At 33.8% G+C, this 20758-nt stretch overlaps 3 protein-coding genes across 8 annotated transcripts in view; 1 reads left to right on the forward strand and 2 right to left on the reverse strand.

Moving 5' to 3' along the window:
* Positions 1 to 7421, reverse strand: part of LOC131806782 (solute carrier family 35 member F3-like) — a 97757-nt gene extending 90336 nt beyond the window's left edge. For all 5 annotated transcript variants that reach the window (XM_059131443.1, XM_059131447.1, XM_059131444.1 and 2 more), the window contains exon 1: positions 7022 to 7421. The gene's annotated coding sequence lies outside the window, so the exon portion shown is untranslated. The remainder of the gene's footprint in view (positions 1 to 7021) is intronic.
* A 7427-nt stretch (positions 7422 to 14848) lies between these two features.
* Positions 14849 to 16353, forward strand: LOC109611665 (uncharacterized). Its single transcript, XM_020034733.2, has 2 exons — positions 14849 to 14979; positions 15073 to 16353. Exons 1-2 carry the CDS (start codon positions 14965 to 14967, stop codon positions 16339 to 16341), a joined length of 1284 nt encoding a protein of 427 aa, XP_019890292.1. The 5' UTR covers positions 14849 to 14964; the 3' UTR covers positions 16342 to 16353.
* A 999-nt stretch (positions 16354 to 17352) lies between these two features.
* LOC101895014 (cyclin-dependent kinase 2) lies at positions 17353 to 20091 on the reverse strand. Of its 2 annotated transcripts, none has more exons than XM_005177682.4 (5): positions 19854 to 20091; positions 18918 to 19113; positions 18091 to 18363; positions 17832 to 18029; positions 17353 to 17772 (listed from the first exon to the last, which is right to left on the reverse strand). In XM_005177682.4, exons 1-5 carry the CDS (start codon positions 19976 to 19978, stop codon positions 17659 to 17661), a joined length of 906 nt encoding a protein of 301 aa, XP_005177739.1. In that variant the 5' UTR covers positions 19979 to 20091; the 3' UTR covers positions 17353 to 17658. The 2 variants fall into 2 exon arrangements, with proteins under 2 accessions (XP_005177739.1, XP_058987448.1); XM_059131465.1 differs by lacking the exon at positions 19854 to 20091 and adding an exon at positions 19187 to 19321.
* Between the last annotated feature and the right edge of the window lie 667 nt (positions 20092 to 20758).

The following is a 20758-nucleotide window of genomic DNA, read 5'->3' on the forward strand; positions in this document are numbered from 1 at the left end:
GCCATCCGTCCGTCTGTCCATGTTAATTTGTAATCACTCTACAGGTCGCAATTATGGCCCGATCATCAATTTAGAATGGATGTGGGGCTAGGGTCAGAATAGAACCCTATTTCTGTTGGAGATGATCGCATAATATTTAGGTGTTGAAATGGACCAAAAACTTAAAAAATTCTGATTTTGCAGTTGCTCTACAGGTCGCAATCATAGACCAATCAAAGCGAAAGTTAGCATGCAGCTAGAGCTTAGGGCTGGGAATTGGAAGCCATCCAATTTTGATGGTCATCGGGTAATATTTAGTGGGTGAAATAGGCCATAACATTTGTGTTAAATAAAAGTCAAATGTTCCATTAAACCGCGAGCATTTTTAATCCCGGCGAAATCACAAATAGACGAACAGGTCAATTCTGACCGTTACGTAGATGCCGATAGTAAATATATCGGTTATATATAGCAAAATATATACAATGTGTATATAAAAAGGAAGGGGATGTTAGTTAGAATGCTTGTATCTAAAGAATGGCCGGACCTATTTTGACAATTTTTTTTTTCAATTCAGAATGCCCTCTTGACATAAAGGAATAAAATCTAAAAAAAAAATCGCATAAAAAGGTATCAATAATGATGTTAATATAGATTTTGTAGTATTTTGTGACATTTTTTTAATTGTTATCGCATGCGATTTTTTCAAATTGACTTATAATATTTTGTAATATTTTTTCAACTTACAACACAGGTTGGGGATATTATATAAGTATTGCAAATATCGTCCGATCCTCATGAAAAGGGTAGGGTTGGGCTCAGAAGGGCTAGGCCTGTTGTTTTCAAAGATGTCCGCAATATATTAGGGGTTGAAATGGACCAACAACTAAAAATGTTCCTGATTTTGCAGCCATTATAAAGGTCACAAATAGAAACCAAAGGACACGAAATCTCGCATAAAGTTAGAGTTTAGGACAGCGAATACAACAGACCACTAATTTTGTGTGAAAATTCTGGCTTTTTTATGCTGATTTCGTTGACGAATATAGCCAAATATCGTAGACAAACAAATCATATAGATGAGTCTAAATTTGGAGGTACGAAGGGGCTTCTTCCTTTTGGAGATGATTGCAAAATATTTAGGGGTTCAAATTAACCAAAAACTCAAATGTTTTTCCGATCACACAATTGAAGCCAATCGACACACCTGTGAAGAGAGTTAAGGACAGTGAAGAATTCTTGCATTTTGAATCACCATTGGATTATATTTAGCTGTAAAATGGACTACAACAACTAACAGCCCGACGGAGTGTATAAATATTGGGCTAATGTCCCTAGTCAAAATCCTAATTTCAAAAGCGAAATCATCCAATATGGATTTAGACATAAGTGGGCTTCTAACATATTGTTGTTTTGTAGGGTATAGCATAGTCGGCCCCGCACGACTATAACATTTGCTTACTTGTTTCCTTTTTCATATGTTCATAGTAGCATATCCGAAACCAGATTCTTATCAAATACCAATATCAATTTTCTGGATTCCAGCCATATTCCTTTATCCAAAACATAATTTAGTATCCATTAGTACTTTTTGAACAATAATAGTACAAATTTCCAAACCAAAATACATATCATAACCGCAGATACAAACAGTGACATCAATATCAAATTTCAGCTTTATTCCTTCATCCAATACAAAATTAAGTACTTTTCGTACAATTGTAGTACAAATTTCCAAAGCCTCCTCCATATCTTAATTTCATATACTAACAAAGACCTCAATATAAAATTTCAGGATTATCGATCTATCCCTTCAATCAAGACAAAATTTAATACCATTTAGTATTTTTTGTACAAATATAAGACGCCTTATACTAAATATAGTACTATTTAGTACTTTTCATATACTTGTAGTACACCTTTCCAATAACAACATTAATTCTCAATCCTATACACTAACAGTTAAAGCCATTCCAAAAATCAGATTTCAAGCAATAGCAGTACCATTTAGTAACTCTCGTATACTCGCTGAACCTTAGCAACCCACATTTCAAATTACCAGTTTCTTTCGATCATCCAAAACGAAATTTATAATAAAATTTAGTACCATTTAGTACAATTCATATACTTAATACACATTTCCAAAAACACTATATCCCAAACATAATTTTCATACCAAATGTCAAGATTTTAGCTGTATCCATTCCCAAAATACAAAAAAGTACGCAATTTAGTGCTTTTTAGTACACTTCTAGTCCGAATTTCCAAAAACCTAGCATTATCTTACCCTGCCCACCAACATTGAGATACATGGAAAATTTCAAGAATTTAGCTTCGCATGGACGTTGGTGAATCTGTCAGTCAGTCACTAACTCATTGCTTTCTGAAAGGTACTGAAAGTTGATAAATAGGAACAAAATAGAGGAAATGGAACACACCGTCCTAAATGTGTCTTGTCAAAATAACGGATTTGATTTGGGCGAAGCGAGTACCCGATTTGGTCCAAACTTGACAATGTTTCTATCGAACTTAGGACAGGATCGAAGATTGGCATCAGATTCAAAAATGGAAAACTTCGGCCCGGATTTTTTCCATTTTTTCCTATCTCAATATTTTTACCAACAATAGATCCAAAAAAATCAGCTACCTCTACTAACAAAATATGAGAAAAATATAAAATATATATGATATAATAAAGCATTTGTAAAATTATCAAAATACATCAGAAAAGTATCCAATTTTGGAGGGAGCTCAATCCTCAGGGCCGTCCTTGAGTACTTCTCTTGCCGCATGCTTGCATTTCAAAAATGTGTAGTTTGTAGATTTAATATTATATTTTTTCAAGTATTTATTAATCCACTTAATTTTACCTATAATGCGGGAATAAGGTATGTCAAAGATGTGGCTACCATTAGCTATAGTTATGTTCCTATTATGAAATTAATAGCAGAAATACTTTTAAATCTCCCTCTGAAAACTTTTACCTAAAAAACAAAAATCCATTAAATTTAACCATCCAAATTTGATGTAAACACTAATAAAAGTCACAAACAACAATTTTGCTGTAACCACTAAAGTTTAGTGGAAAAAATATTACCAACTCTCCAAAGTGAAATAATATGATTTTTAACGGGCTTTTTGTTTGCAATAAAAATGCGCAATAAGCAACAAACACAGAAAAAACTACAGCAACTACTATTGCTGTCAAATATAAATTTGAAATATTTAAAAGCCCCCCAAACAACTTTTGACCGAAGGACGTCATTATGGTCCCAAAAAATACCCAAACAGTTGAAACTCACACACACTGCCAAACACCACAAGTCAAGATAAGTTGAAAACGTTGTGAAATGACATTGGTATTGGTTATGGTCAAAGTTGAATTATTAAACACACAAAAACACACAGCTGCAATTGATGGCAGCAGAAAGCGGCATTATAAACCAAAAGCAATTGAGAAAAAAAACAAACGAAACGATTTCTATAGAACGCACAATCGTACACACGAATTGAAGAAAAACATGTAAATAAAAGCAAGAAAAAAACTAAAATGTTTCGTATTGGATTGGATATGTACATACATATACATACATAAATATAATTGTATATAATACCACCCCAAATGTTTGGCTGGAAATAAGGAAAAACACGTTGTGTACACCGCAGCGTATACGTTCCGTGCTTCCGGTTTTTTTTTCTTCGTTCATTCATACGCACCAAGGTTCTTATTTTCAATCAAGTTGTCAAACAAAAGTAACAACAACAAAAACAACTGTTACTCATTTCATCTTTGGGTCACCAGAAAATAAAAAAGAGAAAGAGAGCACGTGGTATTGGAGCTGAGCAATAAAAAGGGGTATCTCTGACATTTTCCGAAAGAGGTTGAGTATGCGACGGAGACAGCAATGAAATCTCCGAACATAAAAACTTACCAAAATTGAGAAGCCAACAAAATAACTTTGTTAACAACGCTCGGGCAGGTCTGCCTGATAAGACTGTTAGCTAGGCTGTGTATTTCTGAATGGTCAACAGTTAAGTTTAATTCGTTTCGAACAACGAGGGTGAGAGAACTAACTCTACTCTATGAGAGATGCTAATTCATTGGAACGAAAAGGTCTTATATTTACGTTTAAAAAAATCGCTGCAAATATTTATATAAGATTCATGGACTGGAGACTTGATCTTTTTATAAATTCAGCTTTAGTTCTATAGAAGATATATCTATAATTTGTTGCGACCAAATTGAAATAAGGGGAGGAGATCCCTTTTGGCATACTTGGCGTCGTTTGTCTCTAATGCGTTAATCGATCTATTCCAAATGTAGCCCATCGTACTATGTTTGTCAAACTCATATGGAGTTTGATGATGGATTATATCGCATTATATATATGGGGGCAATATATACATGTGAAACAATTTTTTTAGACTTATCTTAAATTAAAATGCTCTTTAATTGAACGATCGTACTTCAATTTACATCCAATGAGAGGAAACATATCGCTCATTTACTCAAACAGTGACATTACTCAAAAATTCGTTTTTTTTTTTCAAATAACAATTTTTATTATTATTTTTGTTATATATATATAAATTTTAATTTATTTATTTATTTTTTTTTTTTTTTTTTTTTTTGTAAATGTCCATGTTTATATCTGTCTGATATACGAACAAAACGTGCCTAGTCGAAATAACGGTTTTAGACCCTAGGTCTCTTTGGACCAAATCCGTTTTCAGACATTTGGATCGTAATATTATTATCAAACTCAGATCGAGTTCGGTACCTCCCCCACAAGACTTCGAAAATTTCAAAAAATATATTTTTTGAACTGAAAGAAGGACGAGAATCCGATTTTTCTCCAACTTTGCAAATCCAAATATGTGAGTCAGTGCTACGCCAGGTGCGAAAATGGATAATATCGGTCAACTCCATGAAGTACATCCCCCACAAAGGGTCAATATTTTGAATAATTACAACTCTTATAGAATGTAATGTAAGAGTCCGATTGTCTTCAAATCTCACACATTCCAATATTTTTATTAACCCAAGGTCTGGTGTCAAGATCGAATATATCGATCTTCTCGTTCTGGTACGTCCTCCACAAAAGGTCGAAATTTTCAAGAAATATATTTTCTGCACAAAAAGAGAAACGATAATCCGATTTTGCTCCAACTTTGCTAATCCTAATATTTGTGTCAGTGCTAGGTCAGGTGCGAAAATGGACAATATCGGTCCACTCCATCAAGTACCTCCCCCACAAAGGGTCAACATTTTGAATAATTGCAACTCTTATAAAATGTGATGTAAGACTCCGATTGTCTTCAAATTTCACACATCCCAATAATTTTACTAACCCAAGGTCTGGTGTTAAGATGGAGTACATCGGTACCACCCCCCACAAAAGGTCGAAATTTTGAATATCCATTAAGCTCAATAATTTTCCAGAAAAATAGTTATTCGTAAAGCCATTGAAATTCCAAAAAGTGCAAGAACTTACATCATAACATAAAGAAGATAGACTCAAAAGAGCACCACCATAACATCCGATGGTCGCTGCCGAATATTATCGCGCAAATATTCTGGAGGGTGTATTGAAGCCTTGGGCACGCAAACATGTTGGCCGCAGGCTTTGGACATTTCAAAAGGACTCAGAACCATCGCACTCAGCATGCACCACCCAAGAATAGATCTAAAATGAGGTTCCCAAAATCTCCGGAAACCAATCCGTTGGACTATAGTATCTAGAGTATTTTGGAAAGCAAGGTTGTCGCTAAAAATACCAAAGGGTCGATCACCTCAAGCAAGCGCTTCGCCGGGAATGGGCCAAAACACCGCAGAGCAAAATTTGGGCAGGGTGTGACGATGTCATTGGCCGTTTGAAGGCCATAATTCGTGCCAAAGGTTACCAATACGAACGAATCTAAACGTATTCTAAAATTTGATGCTATTTCCGACATTTTTTGCATTCATTCAATAAAATTTAAAAAAATTGTAAAAGTTATGGCGTTTGACTTTGTTGCAGTTTTTTATCTCACTATGACTCTACTCCTACCTGCGCCTACCAAAAATAACTAAATTTTTGTCCAAACTTTTTTTTTTGCAAAATGACAAATTTGGACAAAAAATGGTAAGTTTGCTAATAATTTAAAATTCTTTACGACATGAAGAAAGTATCCCAAATTCTGCAGTTCCTCCTTTTGTAATATTTTTGTATTTGTACAGTTAGTACACTTTTTGGATATACGAATCTTATTCGAGAAGTAACAATGGCCAAATCCAAGCATTGATTAAATTAAAAAAATTGAAAATTTTGGTAAAAACAACTATGAGTTATGGGCTATAATAAGAAATGAAGCAAGTTATTTCAAAAGGAAATCGCTTAAAATTTATGAATTTCACAAGAATTTAAAAATTGTTAAGATTTCTTTGTATGTTCTACAAAGTAATACATACAAATATAATACATGACATGCAAACACTTTAATGTCACCATAAAAAATTGCCTTCATATGATTTATATGCCCTACCTTGTAAATTATTTTCTTCTTATGAAATGTGAGAATTTGGTCCCAGGCTTGAACAATAACAAACTGTATCCCAGAAAAAAAAAACTCATTGCCTAGAAAAAAATCACTACGTTAGCATCTCCTTTTTTGTCAGAGTGCGTGTATACAAATGTTAACATATACACATTCATGTTGCTGTTTCAAAAAGTTCTCCCACCAAAGGGAATACCCTTCACACAAAAAAAAAAAAAAAACACCAAACCTACATAAGTATGCGTCTGTCTATATGTCAGTCACTACGAATGTACATAAGTATTGTTTTTGCTATTGATGTATGACTTGAATGTGTGTACAAAGTATATACATTTTTCTATACATTGGTTAGTTGAGTCTCTATTTTTCTACAATTCTATTATTTAATTAATTGATTCGATTTGAAGAAAACACCCCCACATTTAGCCATACAACGAAAACAATAAGAAAAACCGTTAACAAGCAAAAGCATTAACGGTAAACACATAAATATTAAATAACCTACCATTTAGTTCCGTTGAAGGCTGGAGCTTTTTTCTGTAAATTTTACGACCTTGCTGGTGGTCAGTGTTGAATAAATGATATTAACTCCTTTTGCAAAACGGCAGAAAAATTTCACCTTTATTTTGATTTATTTTTCCAATAACTTGGTATTTTAATTGAATATTTAATAATTTTTTTGTTTCATTATTTTATTCTATGACTGCTCATTCCGTTTCAAGAAATTTTCATTCACAATTTATTTGATTTTTTTTATTTCCAGGATAATCACAGCACTGCTTATCTACACAATACACACACAGAATATCAAAAAGTGAGCATACCCAAAAAAAGGAAAGGATTTTTGCTTTTTATTTCACTTAGGACGTTTTCTTGCGTTTTCAACGTTTTTACATCTGGGGATCTCAACACGAACTGAAAGAACAAGTCTTTTCAATGGCTTTTCATTGTGATTTTCTCAACCATACACAATTTTCTTTTGTTGGTTTACTCACTCAACTCAGTTTTGATTGAACCTAGAATTTATACTCTTCCGCACTATTTCTCTCTCACTCTCTATCTCTCTCACTTGAACGGACACTTGTTAAATGTTTTGTTTACATTTTTTGTTGGTGAAAACAATTCTAATGCGCCGACGTTCACCAATTATTGTTGGGGAGACCAATGTAAATGTGTGCGTGTTGGTGTTTGTTTCAACCACACACACATATATATATAGATGTACCAATGCATGTTGACCAATAAAACATAACAAAACACTTAGCTAGTCTCAGACATTACGTTTGACGTTTGCTAGCGGTGTCAATGCACCTGCACCTGTTATTCCTTAGCCATACACAACAATACATCCATATATATGGACTCTAGTCATTGTTGTTGTGACGTTTGCCCCATATTTATGGAATGTTATTATTATTTTTTTTTTTTATTTTTCACTCCGATAGACTATTGTCTGTTGTTTGTGTTGCATTAGTCCTGTTTGACTTTATTTACTGTCAGTCCCAATGGCACCATTTCCTTCCGTTTTCATAACCAACATCAAATGATGGCAAATATAATGAGTTTTTCATTACACGTGTAACATCTAGGAGTTACTGGCAGAACGAAAATCGTTCGCTAAGTTGATGCGTCTGTCCATAAATTTTTCTCCGATTGAGACAAAACTTTACACAATTCATTTGTTTGTCCGAGGCCGAGCCGTACTGAAATTTTCGGTAATCGGTTAGGATGTTACGATTGTTAGTTTGAGTTTTGGATCATAGGATCCAGATCCGACTAGCATAAGGTCTGTCATTTTTGGACCAAATAAAACGCTAACTCCAAATTATGCGTTTCATTCGATTCTATGGTAAGGTCTTCTTAAAGCATAGAAATGGCATTTGTTACAAGAGGTCACATATGTCAGAAAACAATACTTCCGTCAAATTAAATGGAAAATTTTCCACATTAATATATATTTCAAAGCCGTAATACGTCCATCCGATACGGTCACAGTTGGTATGATTTATTTCTCACAAGTTTTCAATATAAACTCAATATTTGCACATTGGTGTAGGGTATTATATAGTCGGTCCCGCACCTCTTTGTCTTTACCTAACTGGTTTTTGTTTGCGGTAATCGTTATCATGCAAAGTGGAAGTTAACAAACATACCAACGTTAGTACGTGTATATGCACACAACTTTTTTTCGAACTTTGTAAGTAGAGTAATAACCTACTGTTGTTTTCATTCCTTTTTTAAAGTTGAAGTTAATTTAAGTTTTTGTCAATACGATAAGATAAAAGTATATCAAAGATATTTTAGTATAAATAGAGTTTTTAAATAAAATTTTCGAAAATTTTTTTTCAAATTTGAGACCAATATTCGGAAAAAAATTGGCGACAGCAATGATCTGGTATTAATTACATTGGACGTAAACAATTTTATTGACTTTATACGTGCGACAAAATTTTTTATACCCTACAACACTATGTGTTGGGGGTATTATAAGTTTGATTGGGCCAAAAATTATGTAACACCACGAAATATTGGTTTCCCACATAGGAAAGTATATATGGATCTTCCTATCTCGCCGAGCTGAGTCGATCTAGCTATGTATGTCCGTCCGTCCGTCTGTCCATGTTAATTTGTAATCACTCTACAGGTCGCAATTATGGCCCGATTCTCACGAAACTGAAAATTGAGGTGGGGTTAAGGTCAGAATAGAACCCTATTTCTTTTGGAGATGATCGCACAATATTAAGGGGATGAAATGGACCAAAAACTGAAAATTTTCTTGATTTTACAGTTGCTCTACAGGTCGCAATTATGGACCAATCGACGCGGAAGTTAGCATGGGGCTAGAGTTCAGGACTGGGCAGAAGTCTTCCAATTTTGATGGTCATCGGGTAATATTTAGTTGTTGAAATAGACCATACCATTTGTGTTAAATAAAAGTCACGTTTTCCATTAAACCGCGAGTATTTTTAATATCGGCGAAATCACAAATAGACGAACAGTTCAATTCTGACCGTTACCTAGACGCCGATATTAAATATATTGGATATATATAGCGAAATATGTACAATATGTGTATACAAAGGAAGGGGATGTTAGCAAGAATGCTTATATCTCAAGAATGGCTGGACAGATTTCGACAAATTTTGTCAATTCAAAATGTGCCAAGAATAAAAGAATAAAATCTAAAAAAATCGCATAAAAAGATGCTAATAATGATGTTAATATAGATTTTGTAGTATTTTGTGACATTTTGTTATTTTTTCATTTATTTTATTGCATGCGATTTTTTCAATTTGACTTAGTATTGAAATGTATATTTTATAATATTTTTTCACCTTACCTTACAACACAGCTTGGTGTTATTATATACAGTCTGCAATTATCGTCCGATCCTCATGAAAAAGGGTAGGGCTAGGCACAGAAGGGCTACAGTCGGCCCCGCGCGACTGTAGCCTTTGCTTACTTGTTTTTCAATAATTTGGGAGAAAATCAGGCGAATTATGAAAAAAAGTGCTAAAGAAAGTAGAGAAAACCAGTTCAAAAGTATCAATCGGTTTAGCCGACATATGTACACCCTCAGCCAATGTTCGATTATGTAAATATATTTTGACTTGTGTTATGATTACTCAAATTGCTGACCCTCTATCGAGTAGGTTCCGAGGGAACGGGCCTATACTGTTCATTTCGTTTCGGACCTGAATAAATATAATATAAATATTGCAAAGTGCCAGGTTTGGACAATATTGGATACTTCCTTCATTTTATATGAGATATGTGATAATTTTTAGAAAATATTAAAATGTGATATAGTCGACCGAAGTATTCCACTTTCATACTTCATCTAATACAGCTACAAATATTGGATTGAGCAAAATTACGAAAAAAAAAAAAAATCCAACATTTATATCCAATTTTAAGCGAAGTCAAAAATTTAAAAGTATTGAAATTTGTGACCCTTTGTGTGTGAGCTACCATAAGGGTATCATCTTCACAACATATCTTGTGTTAGCAAAAATGTTTGTATGTGTGAAATTTGAAGAGAGTTGGATGTTTATTTCGCTTCCTTCGAGCGTTTTGTTTTTCAAAATCTTGAACCCTATGTAGGAGAGATACCAGATGAAATGTTTTGATGAAAATATTGAGATGTGCCAAGTCCGAATGGAATCGAACGTTAATTTCACGTTTTATGAGTTTCATGGATATTCAAAATTTTTATCCCTCTGTGGGGAAAGTACCAGATGGAATGAACCAATATACCTCATCTTCACAGCAGATTTTGTGTTAGTAGAAATAATGGGATGTGTGAAATATATAACATTATAATCGTTTTGGTTATTCTAAACTTTGACCCTTTGTGGAGAAGGCACCAAAGGGAATAGTCCGATCTCTACCATCTTTATAACAGATCTTGTGTTAATAGAAATATTGAAATGTGCCAAGTCTGAATGGAAAGCAGAAGGAATGGACCGTTTTGTCCCATCCTCACAGCAGATATTGTGTTAGTAGAAATAATAGGATGTGTGAAATATGAAGAAAATTGGATGTTTCTTTCGGATTTTATAATAGTTTTGGTTATTCTAAAATTTGGGTTAATAAAAATATTGTAATATAATAATCTAGAACAATTTTTAATTTCACACTTTTCCACAATAGTGATGTATAAAGAGAGATTTTTACTCGGATTGGATACGAAATAAAATAATAGGAACAAACCCAAACATATAATTTTCACTTTTAGTATATAAATTAATGAATGTATTTAAATGAAGGTAATTTTCATAAAAAACTATGGTACCTAGATTTATCGTGAATTCTGAGATTTATATTGAAATTATATGTCTAAAACGAAATTTTATGTTATTTCAAGAGCCAACTTGAAAAAAGTCCAAAAATTTGTACTCAAAAATTAGCGAATATACTCTTTCTTAAGAACACCGATACAATTTTTTTTTTTTTTTGATATGCAGGTGGGTGGCGCGTGTTGAGTGCGATGGTGCTGAGTCCCGTTGGAATGTCCAAGGTCTGCTACCAAAATGTGTGTGTGCCCAAGGCTTTAATACACCCTCCAGAATATTTTCGCGATAATATTCGGCATTTATTCTGATACCACGGTCGATTAATACGAGCGGATAGCGACCATCGGCTGTTATGGCGGCCCACACCATCACTATGGCCGGCGCTTGAGTTCTAGTGGCCAACCGAAGGTGCACATTTTCAGCTGACCTCTTTGGCAAATAAACACGATTATTTTGTTTGTTTACAAACTGCTGGACAAGGAAAGTGTCGACCATCTCAACGGGCCAAAATACCGCAGAGCAACATTCGGGCTGCGTGTGACGGTTTCATTGGCCGTTTGAAGGCCATAATTCGTGCCAAAGGTGACCAATTCGAACAAATCTAAACTTATTCTAAAATTTGATGCTATTTCCGACAATTTTTGCTTTCATTGAATAAAATTAAAAAAAAAAGTAAAAATTATGGCGTTTGACTTTGTTGCAGTTTTTTATCTCACCCTGTATTACGCAACCTCCTGAAATTTATTTGATCGTAATGTATGTAACGTAGAGCACCATATAATGTTACTTCCCAATAATGGGTATTTTGATGACTTTAGAGACATTATAGACAGGAATTGTTTCAAATTTCCTATTTGAAGTTCGGAATCGGTGCAACAGCCTACGACAATAAATTACTTACACGAGTTTTTTTCGATGCAAATTTTTTTTGGAAATTTTTCAAGTTCCTTCAAAATGGTGGAGGGTATTAATAGTTTGGTCCGACCGAATTATGTTGCTTTTTTACTTGTCTTTTTAATCATTGTGCAGCTATTCTAAAAAATCGATAGTTGTACTCAAATCGATAGTTGTAAACATTTTCGTCAAAAAACATTTTCCGAAATTGTACATTTGCGCACCTGACCATGCACTGATACAAAAATTAGGACTTGCCAAGTTGTAATACAATTTAATGATCCTTTTTCATTTTATGAGGTAAGTTATTTCTTTTGAAAAATGTATATTTCGAGGTGTTACAAACGGAATGACAAACTTAATATGCCCTCCATACTATGGTAGAGGTATAACAATGGGATTTGGGCAAAAACATTTACTTTTATACCAAATAATGAGTAACGGGGCACATAATTGAGGTATTACCAATCTGCCTCCAAGAATAAAAAACTAAGTCCAAATAGCAGTCGTTCTATTTTTAGAGCACCAGACTTGTGATTTTGTTAGAACCAGCTACTTTCGATTTTATAGTCGGAGATGCTCAATTATGTGCCCCGTTACTCATTACTTGGCATAAAAATAAATTAAATTTAATTAAATTTTTACCCTCTACAATAGTATCCTCCATATATTAAGTTTGTCATTCCGTTTGTAACACCTCGAAATATACATTTTAGACCCCACAAAGTATATATTCTTGATCAGCATAAAATTCTATGTCGATTTAGCGATGTCCTTCCGTCTGTGTAAATCACTCTAGCTTTCGAACGAAATAAAGTAGGTTGATAAAATTTTACTCAAATGTGTATTATGTCTGCAGGACTTTTGATATTGAAAATGGGTCATGTAGGTCCACGTTTTGGTGTAGCCCCCAATATAATGGTTCCTCCCTATTTTCGGTATTTTGGTGAATTGAGCGACATTAATCACAGGAAATGTTTCAAATTTGGTATTTGAAGTTCGTAATGGGTACTACAGCCTATGACAGAAAATTGTTTGTGGAGATCCACGTCTTCGTATAGCCCCCATATAACGGTACCTCCCAATATTCGATATTTTGATGATTTTGCGATATTATTCGTCATAATTCTTTCAAATTTGGTATTTGAAGTTCGTTACGGATACTACAGGCGAATACAGAAAATTCTCTGTGCAGGTCTTCGTATATCCCCCATATAACGGTACCTACCGATATTCGGTATTTTGATGATTTTAGCTACATTATTCACCGAATTTTTTATTCAAGTTTCGCATTTGAATATTTTAATGGTTTATGACAAAAGATGCCTATCCAATTCCACGTCGTCGTATGGACCCTAATATAACGGCTACATTCGGTATTTTAGGGATTTTAGCAAAATTTTGCAACAGATTTTTTTTTTTTGAAAATTGCCAAACTCGTTCCAAATGGTGGAGGGTAATCAAGGATCAATTTTTGGTTATCAAAAAATAACTACTTATTTCGTGTGACATGTCTTTGTTATAATAATAGATTTTTAATGAGTATTTCTGCTAATTCCAAATGACATATAGTTACATATGTCATTTCTTTTGTAACTCTAATACCTACCCTGTGAATTTGAGCAAGTCAGTGAAGCTAGAACTTAAATCTGATCGTATTTATATACCTAAAAATCTACAATTCTTTTTTGTTATCTTAAAAAAAAGACAATATAATAAATATGAACATAGAAATATGGACCGCTGTGCTAGAAACATACATATACATATACACATAAACATAAACATAAAACATGGCCAAAAATTGTATGGGCATACATTTTTCTGTAAACACTTTTAACTTCATTCATCTTCAACGCAGCCACATTAACGTAAAGTCGTGAAGCGCTTCCAAAAACGGTGCCATTCAACGAATGAATCAAAGGTGATCAAAATATTTTAATGAGTTACCGTTCTAAGCAGAAGCCCTTGATAGAGCTCTTACAACATGAATAAGTCAATCATCGCTTGCCATAAATTTCAACGGTTATTAAGAGGGGAAAAAATGAAATGCAAAAACCCATAACAATGAAATTAACTGGAAATGGTAAGAGGGACCCATGCAAGGGGTGGGGGTTAACAGATCGAAGTAAACAAGTTTTCATTAAAGAATAATGTATGCCATAACCATCTAAATATTGAAACGATCAAACAGACAATTGAATAGATTTTTTTATGTTAATTCATTTTCTCTATCGTTGTGGTCTAACAATGTTGATGATGATGGCGCTGAAGAAGTTGAAACTCTTTTTGGTTTTAATAGAAATTATTTGACCAGACTATTTGGAATTGCTTCTTCTATTTGGAATTGCTTTTTCAAACAAACAAAAGATCGACCAACTTTCATTTGTATTCATATTTAAATTACCAAATAAAACGAAAATAATAATAATAATACAGATGGTCATCATTCTACAGATGGATTGATGCCAATAATAAAAATAATAAAGCTGATGAAGATGATTATTATTAAGCATGAATGAGGAATTATTGAATATCTGTGGCACATTTCGAGCATCAATAATAATGAGTTTGCGAAATTGGGTTAACCCAAAATGGAATATTTCATTTCTTTTTTTGTTACTGTTAGACCAAATGTATAACTCAGATTGTAAAATGAATTTTAGTTCTACGTTTGATTTTAGAGAGTTAAGAACGAATGCGAAGTGAGCAGAAGAAATAAGTCATTGATACAATTTAAAAGGATTATTGTGAGAAAATGTGGAAATCACAGGTAAGAAAAGTGTGCTGGTATAGAATAGTGGAGGTGAAGATTTGTTGTGAATTACGCTCAACAATGTATTTTTGTGTGTATTTTTTCTTACAGATTTATATCCTACTCTCAATCACATGTACCACCATAGCTCTGGCAAAATCGGCAAAGTTAACCACAACATATCCTTCATATAATTTTCGTGAAATTGTTGGTATTTTCCCCAGTATTGAAAATGAGAGAATTGAATCGAGAGCTTCGCCACGACAGCGACCAGGATTTTCAACATATTGGCAAAATTTTGTACGGAACTTCCGATTCAATATGACTAATCCCATAGGTAATCTGTTCAGTGCACAGACCCAGCAAATTCTGGAAGCTCCTGTGGGCGTGCACAAAGATTTGGAACCCAATCGCATTAGGCGGACCCGGACACGAACTAGTCGCAAGCCGGTGACCAAGAAAAGTAGCAAAAAAAGACGAAAAACACATTTACGTAGCCAGCAAACAAGTGGTGGTTATTACAACCATTATGGTAGTAGAAGTGGTTATCAGCAATTGCAATTGTTGCCCTTGGGTATGGATGAGGATAGTGTAATGCATTTTTATGATCCTCGTTCGGGCAATTATTATGCCCTACAATTGGTGGGCGGTCCAAGTCATCAAGAGGATTACTACAATAGCCAAGAGACAAATGACGATGATGATTACTATGGCAATGATGGAGATGATGATGATGATAATTACAGTAGCCATTATCAACATCGAGATGAGCAACACGACGGCACCTATGATGGTTATAATGATCAGGAATACAATGAAGAGGGTCAAAGTCTTGGACCTGGCTACGACTACGATGATGATGTACAGGTTGTGGATAATTGGGGCTATAACGATGATGATATATTCGGCGAGAGAAAACTTAAGGACAAACCATTTAATTTTAAATTATTCGGTGGGCAAACAGAGGAAATTGAACAGCTACCAAGCGACGATCCACAAATAGCTCAGTCAATTGTGACCATACGTAAAAATCTACTGAAACAGGAAACCGCAGATGATGTCAAGAAATTGTTAAAAAAGAATAACCCCAAACCCATGGAAAGAACACTTGAAAACCCATCGGAGAATGCGGACGAAGACGAGATCGTTGAAAAGAGAAAGAAACTCAAACGTAGACTTAAACCAAAGGCCTCAAGCAGACGTACACCCGAAGATATTGAAACTGAAACTGTACGAAATATTTTAGGTTCATTTATGAAAGATGATTCCACAAATAGGCGAAGGCAAAGTGCTGTGCCGAAAACAACAAAACCTCAGCGATTAGTGGAACAGCCTAGGCAGCGTGGTTTATATATTATATATCCCCATTATTACCGATAGAAATAAAGAATTTTTTTTTAAATCTTTAAATTGTTGTTTGTGCGAATGGTTGGTGGGTATTGTGACATCAGTAAAACTAGGACAAGGACGCTGTTGTTAGTTCCATTAAAAAAATTGATAAACTTTCCCCACTGCAAAGAACGATAATACCATCACGTAATCACTTGTTAGTCAGGTATCTTCTGTAGATTTCATGTCCGAGAGACATGAGTGACAACTGATTGCTTCCAAAAAATGGTCAGAAAATCGAAACAAAAAAATTTTTTATCCTCACTCCTCAATTTTTCAGATCACTTTAGATCATATGATTTGGGACAGTACTAAGGCTTTTGTAAATGAAATCAGATGATACATAGTTTAATTTTATAATAGAATAAAGAAGCATTTTTCGTAGTCGTATATTTTTTATGTTTCCCAAATATATCGACTACGAGACCATTCATTCAATGTAGGTTTTAAAATTATATATTTTTTTTTGTTTTTCATGGACAACACAGACTACGGAACGTGTTAAACGTTCGCTTTAAATTCATAAGACAAAAGGAAACAAATGGTAAACAATATCCATAGAAGAGTTGCGTCCATAAATACTAAACTATCTGTGGAATCGTGGATTGATTTGTTAATTTGCAGTGTAGACTTACTTGCCACGAAATGCTCCACTCCATTGGACCAGTTTAATTATCGAATACAATCAAAGAATTGCCATAATTAATTTGAGTTTCATTATTATTCGCTTTTATATCCAAGTTTCCCATGCACATTCTTACCAAAATTGTCTTTCTAGACTCCAAACGTGATTTAATTTCTCATTTCTAGAAAAAGTTATATCTTTTGACAGATTTACTTATGTTGTGTTTTATTGGGCACATATTGGTGTTTTTCAACTGAAAACATTACCTCTTCATTGGTAACAGCAGAGGTAACAAGCCCATAGCTGACTTATTGCCCATAGCTAACTTATGAGACATCGGCAGAGCACGCATTTTAAATAATTTCAAGATATCCAAATTCGTGTACTTGCTAAGATTTGTCGCATCATAAATTTGTATTTTATTCAGGCTTTTCAGTACGAATGCAAATTTTTCAATATTCATCAAACAGACATCGTTTATTAACTCATTATTTCTATAAGAAATGTATGTATAAATTAATGATTTCAACATAAAGTTAAATAAGCATACCGGCAGTTATAAATTAGTTTACTTTAACTACATTAGGAAACGAAACAGGTTAATATAAATTGCATTAATATAATTGCATTAATAATTAATTAAATTTAATTAAGATGCACAAAATCGGTGCGGTTTGAGATATCTAAGGTTCTCTTGGTAAATCTACATGTTTAACTAATTCCAAGTCATCGAAATAGGGATGTAACATTGCATTTTTGGCAGAAATTCGATCATTGGGATCATATACCATCATAGCCTACAACAGAATGGAATTTAATGAATTTAATCTTAAACTATCACATTTTATTTACATACCTTAAATAGATCAAATGCTTCGTGTTTAACAATAATTTCTGGTATATTACTTTTTTCCCATCTAGGAAATTTGGCTTTATAATCTGGTAACTGAGATACACCAGGCCATGTATTTTCATCTGGTGTTCCTAAGGTTCTGAAGATTCTATACAGTTGATCAATTTCACTATCACCAGGAAACAAGGCACGACGCATTATCTTAAAACAGAAATATATTTTATGTAGTAAATATGATTAAACTAAATTTAGTTGTGATTACCATTTCAGCAAATATACAACCCAAACTCCAAATATCCATTCCAGTAGCATAAAACTTTGTACCCAACAGGATTTCCGGCGCTCTATACCATAGTGTTACAACTTCATGTGTATAGGCCCTCATGGGCATATTGAAAGCCCTTGCCAAACCAAAATCAGCCAATTTTATATTACCAGATGCATCGACCAGCAAATTTTGAGGTTTCAAATCACGATGGAGTATACGATTTGTATGGCAAAATGATATGGCATCAAACATTTGAAACATATAACTCTGGAAATAGAAAGGAAACGATATCATTTATATTAATTTGCAAGGAAACTAGTATATAACTGAACGAATACCAGTGAAAATACTCTTTCTATATCTTCCATTATAAAATGTACTGGATTAAAGAGAAGCTCAAGTACTATTGGTTTTCTAAAATCAGGAGGTACCGATATGAACAGGCTATTCTAAATGAGACATTGTTTTCATAATTTTTGAAAACGGGTTTACAGTCAATAAATATTTAATCTTGGGATTTACCGATCCAGTTCAGGCGTTAAGAAGTGCTCCGTACCAAGAATAACACATTCATTACGGATTATATAAATTAAGCATGTATGAACAATGGTTACCCAGGAACAAATAAAAATGAAAAATTTTTAGTCTTGGAAATATTGAGTCGAAGATGGGATATACGGTTGTGCATTGTCGTACTCCATAGACATGCTCATTAAAGTATTTTGGGAAAGGTCTGGTGGAACTTGTCCCCACTGTACAACAACCCCACGCAAAGCTTAATCTTTTTATCGACCCACATGATGATATTCAAGTGTTCATACCTTTATCAATTTAGGAGTAAAGACCTCTTTCTTTTTATCCATTAATTTCTTCAAATCCATATTGAGATATTCAAAAACCATATAAAGACTGGAATCTGCAACAACCACATCAAACAGCTGGACAATGTTCTCGTGCTGCAAGTCCTTCAGAAGCGAAATTTCTCTGATTGCCGTCGAAGGGACACCCTCGGTTTCACTGAAAATATGAAATAATTATTGAGCTATTGCAAATTTTACAAACAAAAATTACTAACATCAACAACAATTACCTTCTCATGTACTCATAATAATAGGATAGATAGCAAGAAAAGACAAGAGGGAGAGAATGGAGAGAATTCGTTAATATTATGCTTAGAATTAAAGAAAACACTTGTATTATAAACATTGCTGTTATTTTAGATGACTTTACAAAGCCGAATCATGTGGTGCTACGTTCTCCAATTTTTAATACACCGAAGCACGTACACGATTCGGATATTGTCTAGCATCTTTTGGAATGGTGGTGCAATGCCTTTTGTCACAGTATCTAGGATAAACTTTTAACATACTCTTACATACACATAGACACACACTTGTATAAATTACCCCTCGTATATTATGACATACCAAAGGAATCGTAACGCAAATGACATTCATGAAGGACATTCAAACACATTCAGTTACAAAGGCACCTGTCTAATGCGCCTCGACCTGCTTTCAACATTTTATTCATTTAATGCCGCTGTTTAAAACAGTAACAACAATTTGCCGATATCCTTAACGGCAGCATACGAATGTAACGATTGTGTTGATGGCTTTCGATGCATACAAATAATCAAAGTACACAAACCTACATATATCGCGAAATTTAGGTTGCCAAAGGATATCCAAAATATCCTTTTGAGCCGCACAATATTTACACAGACATGTTTCTTTTTTAATGCTTTTAATTCATACCTTTCCAAACGTATTTTCTTCAGAGCCACATCTTTTCCTGTCTTTGTATCCCGCGCTTTATACACAATTCCATAGGTGCCTTCGCCAATTTTCTCAATCCTTTGAAAGTTACCAACGTCGTGCATTATTTTTTTTATTATTTAAAATTAGAAAAACAAAACGAACATATATATTTTGTATCAAGTCGCTGAGAATATGCCAATTCGCGACGCCAAAAATTAGTACATGGCTCGTATGATGCCGCAGTGACGGCGTTACAATTTGCTTGGCTTGAGTAATAGGGCTCTTTAGGGCGATTATCGATTATAGGAGTAGTCGAAAATCACACTATTTTTACAAAATTAATACAATACAATAAGGAGCATGGTAGAAGAATATAGGTAGACGCGTCGACACAGCTGCTGGGATAATGAACTGTCAAACCAATTTTGGAATTAAAAATGTTGAATGAAAAATTATTTAAATTTGTAAAAATTGTTGAAAAACGCGAATTGTAATAGCCTCCGAATGATGTAGTATAAGAAAACATATAAAAATCTACTTATATTTGAAAAAACATTTAAATTTTTTTGACATATCAATGCTCCCAAGCGTTGATGCATCTACCTGTATTCTTCTGCCATGATAAGGAGGTAGAATAGCTTCGCAAAACTATAAAAAACATCCATGCATGCAACAATTTTTTTTTCGTTTATTCGATATTTTCCTCATTTTTGAAATGAGTTTAAAAGCGCGAAAAATGAATTTAAGGTCTTGATTTTTAATCCATATTTAATGAGATTAATCTTTCAAATCCGTGGCAAAACTGGCGAATAGTTGTAATACGCGTCTCGCATTTCACGCATCTTTCATGGGAATTTGAAAAACATTTTTTGGTAAAATTTGGAAATTTGGAAGGGGCATAA

This window comes from Musca domestica, unplaced genomic scaffold, assembly GCF_030504385.1.
Source record: "Musca domestica strain aabys unplaced genomic scaffold, Musca_domestica.polishedcontigs.V.1.1 89, whole genome shotgun sequence".
NCBI lineage: Eukaryota > Metazoa > Arthropoda > Insecta > Diptera > Muscidae > Musca > Musca domestica.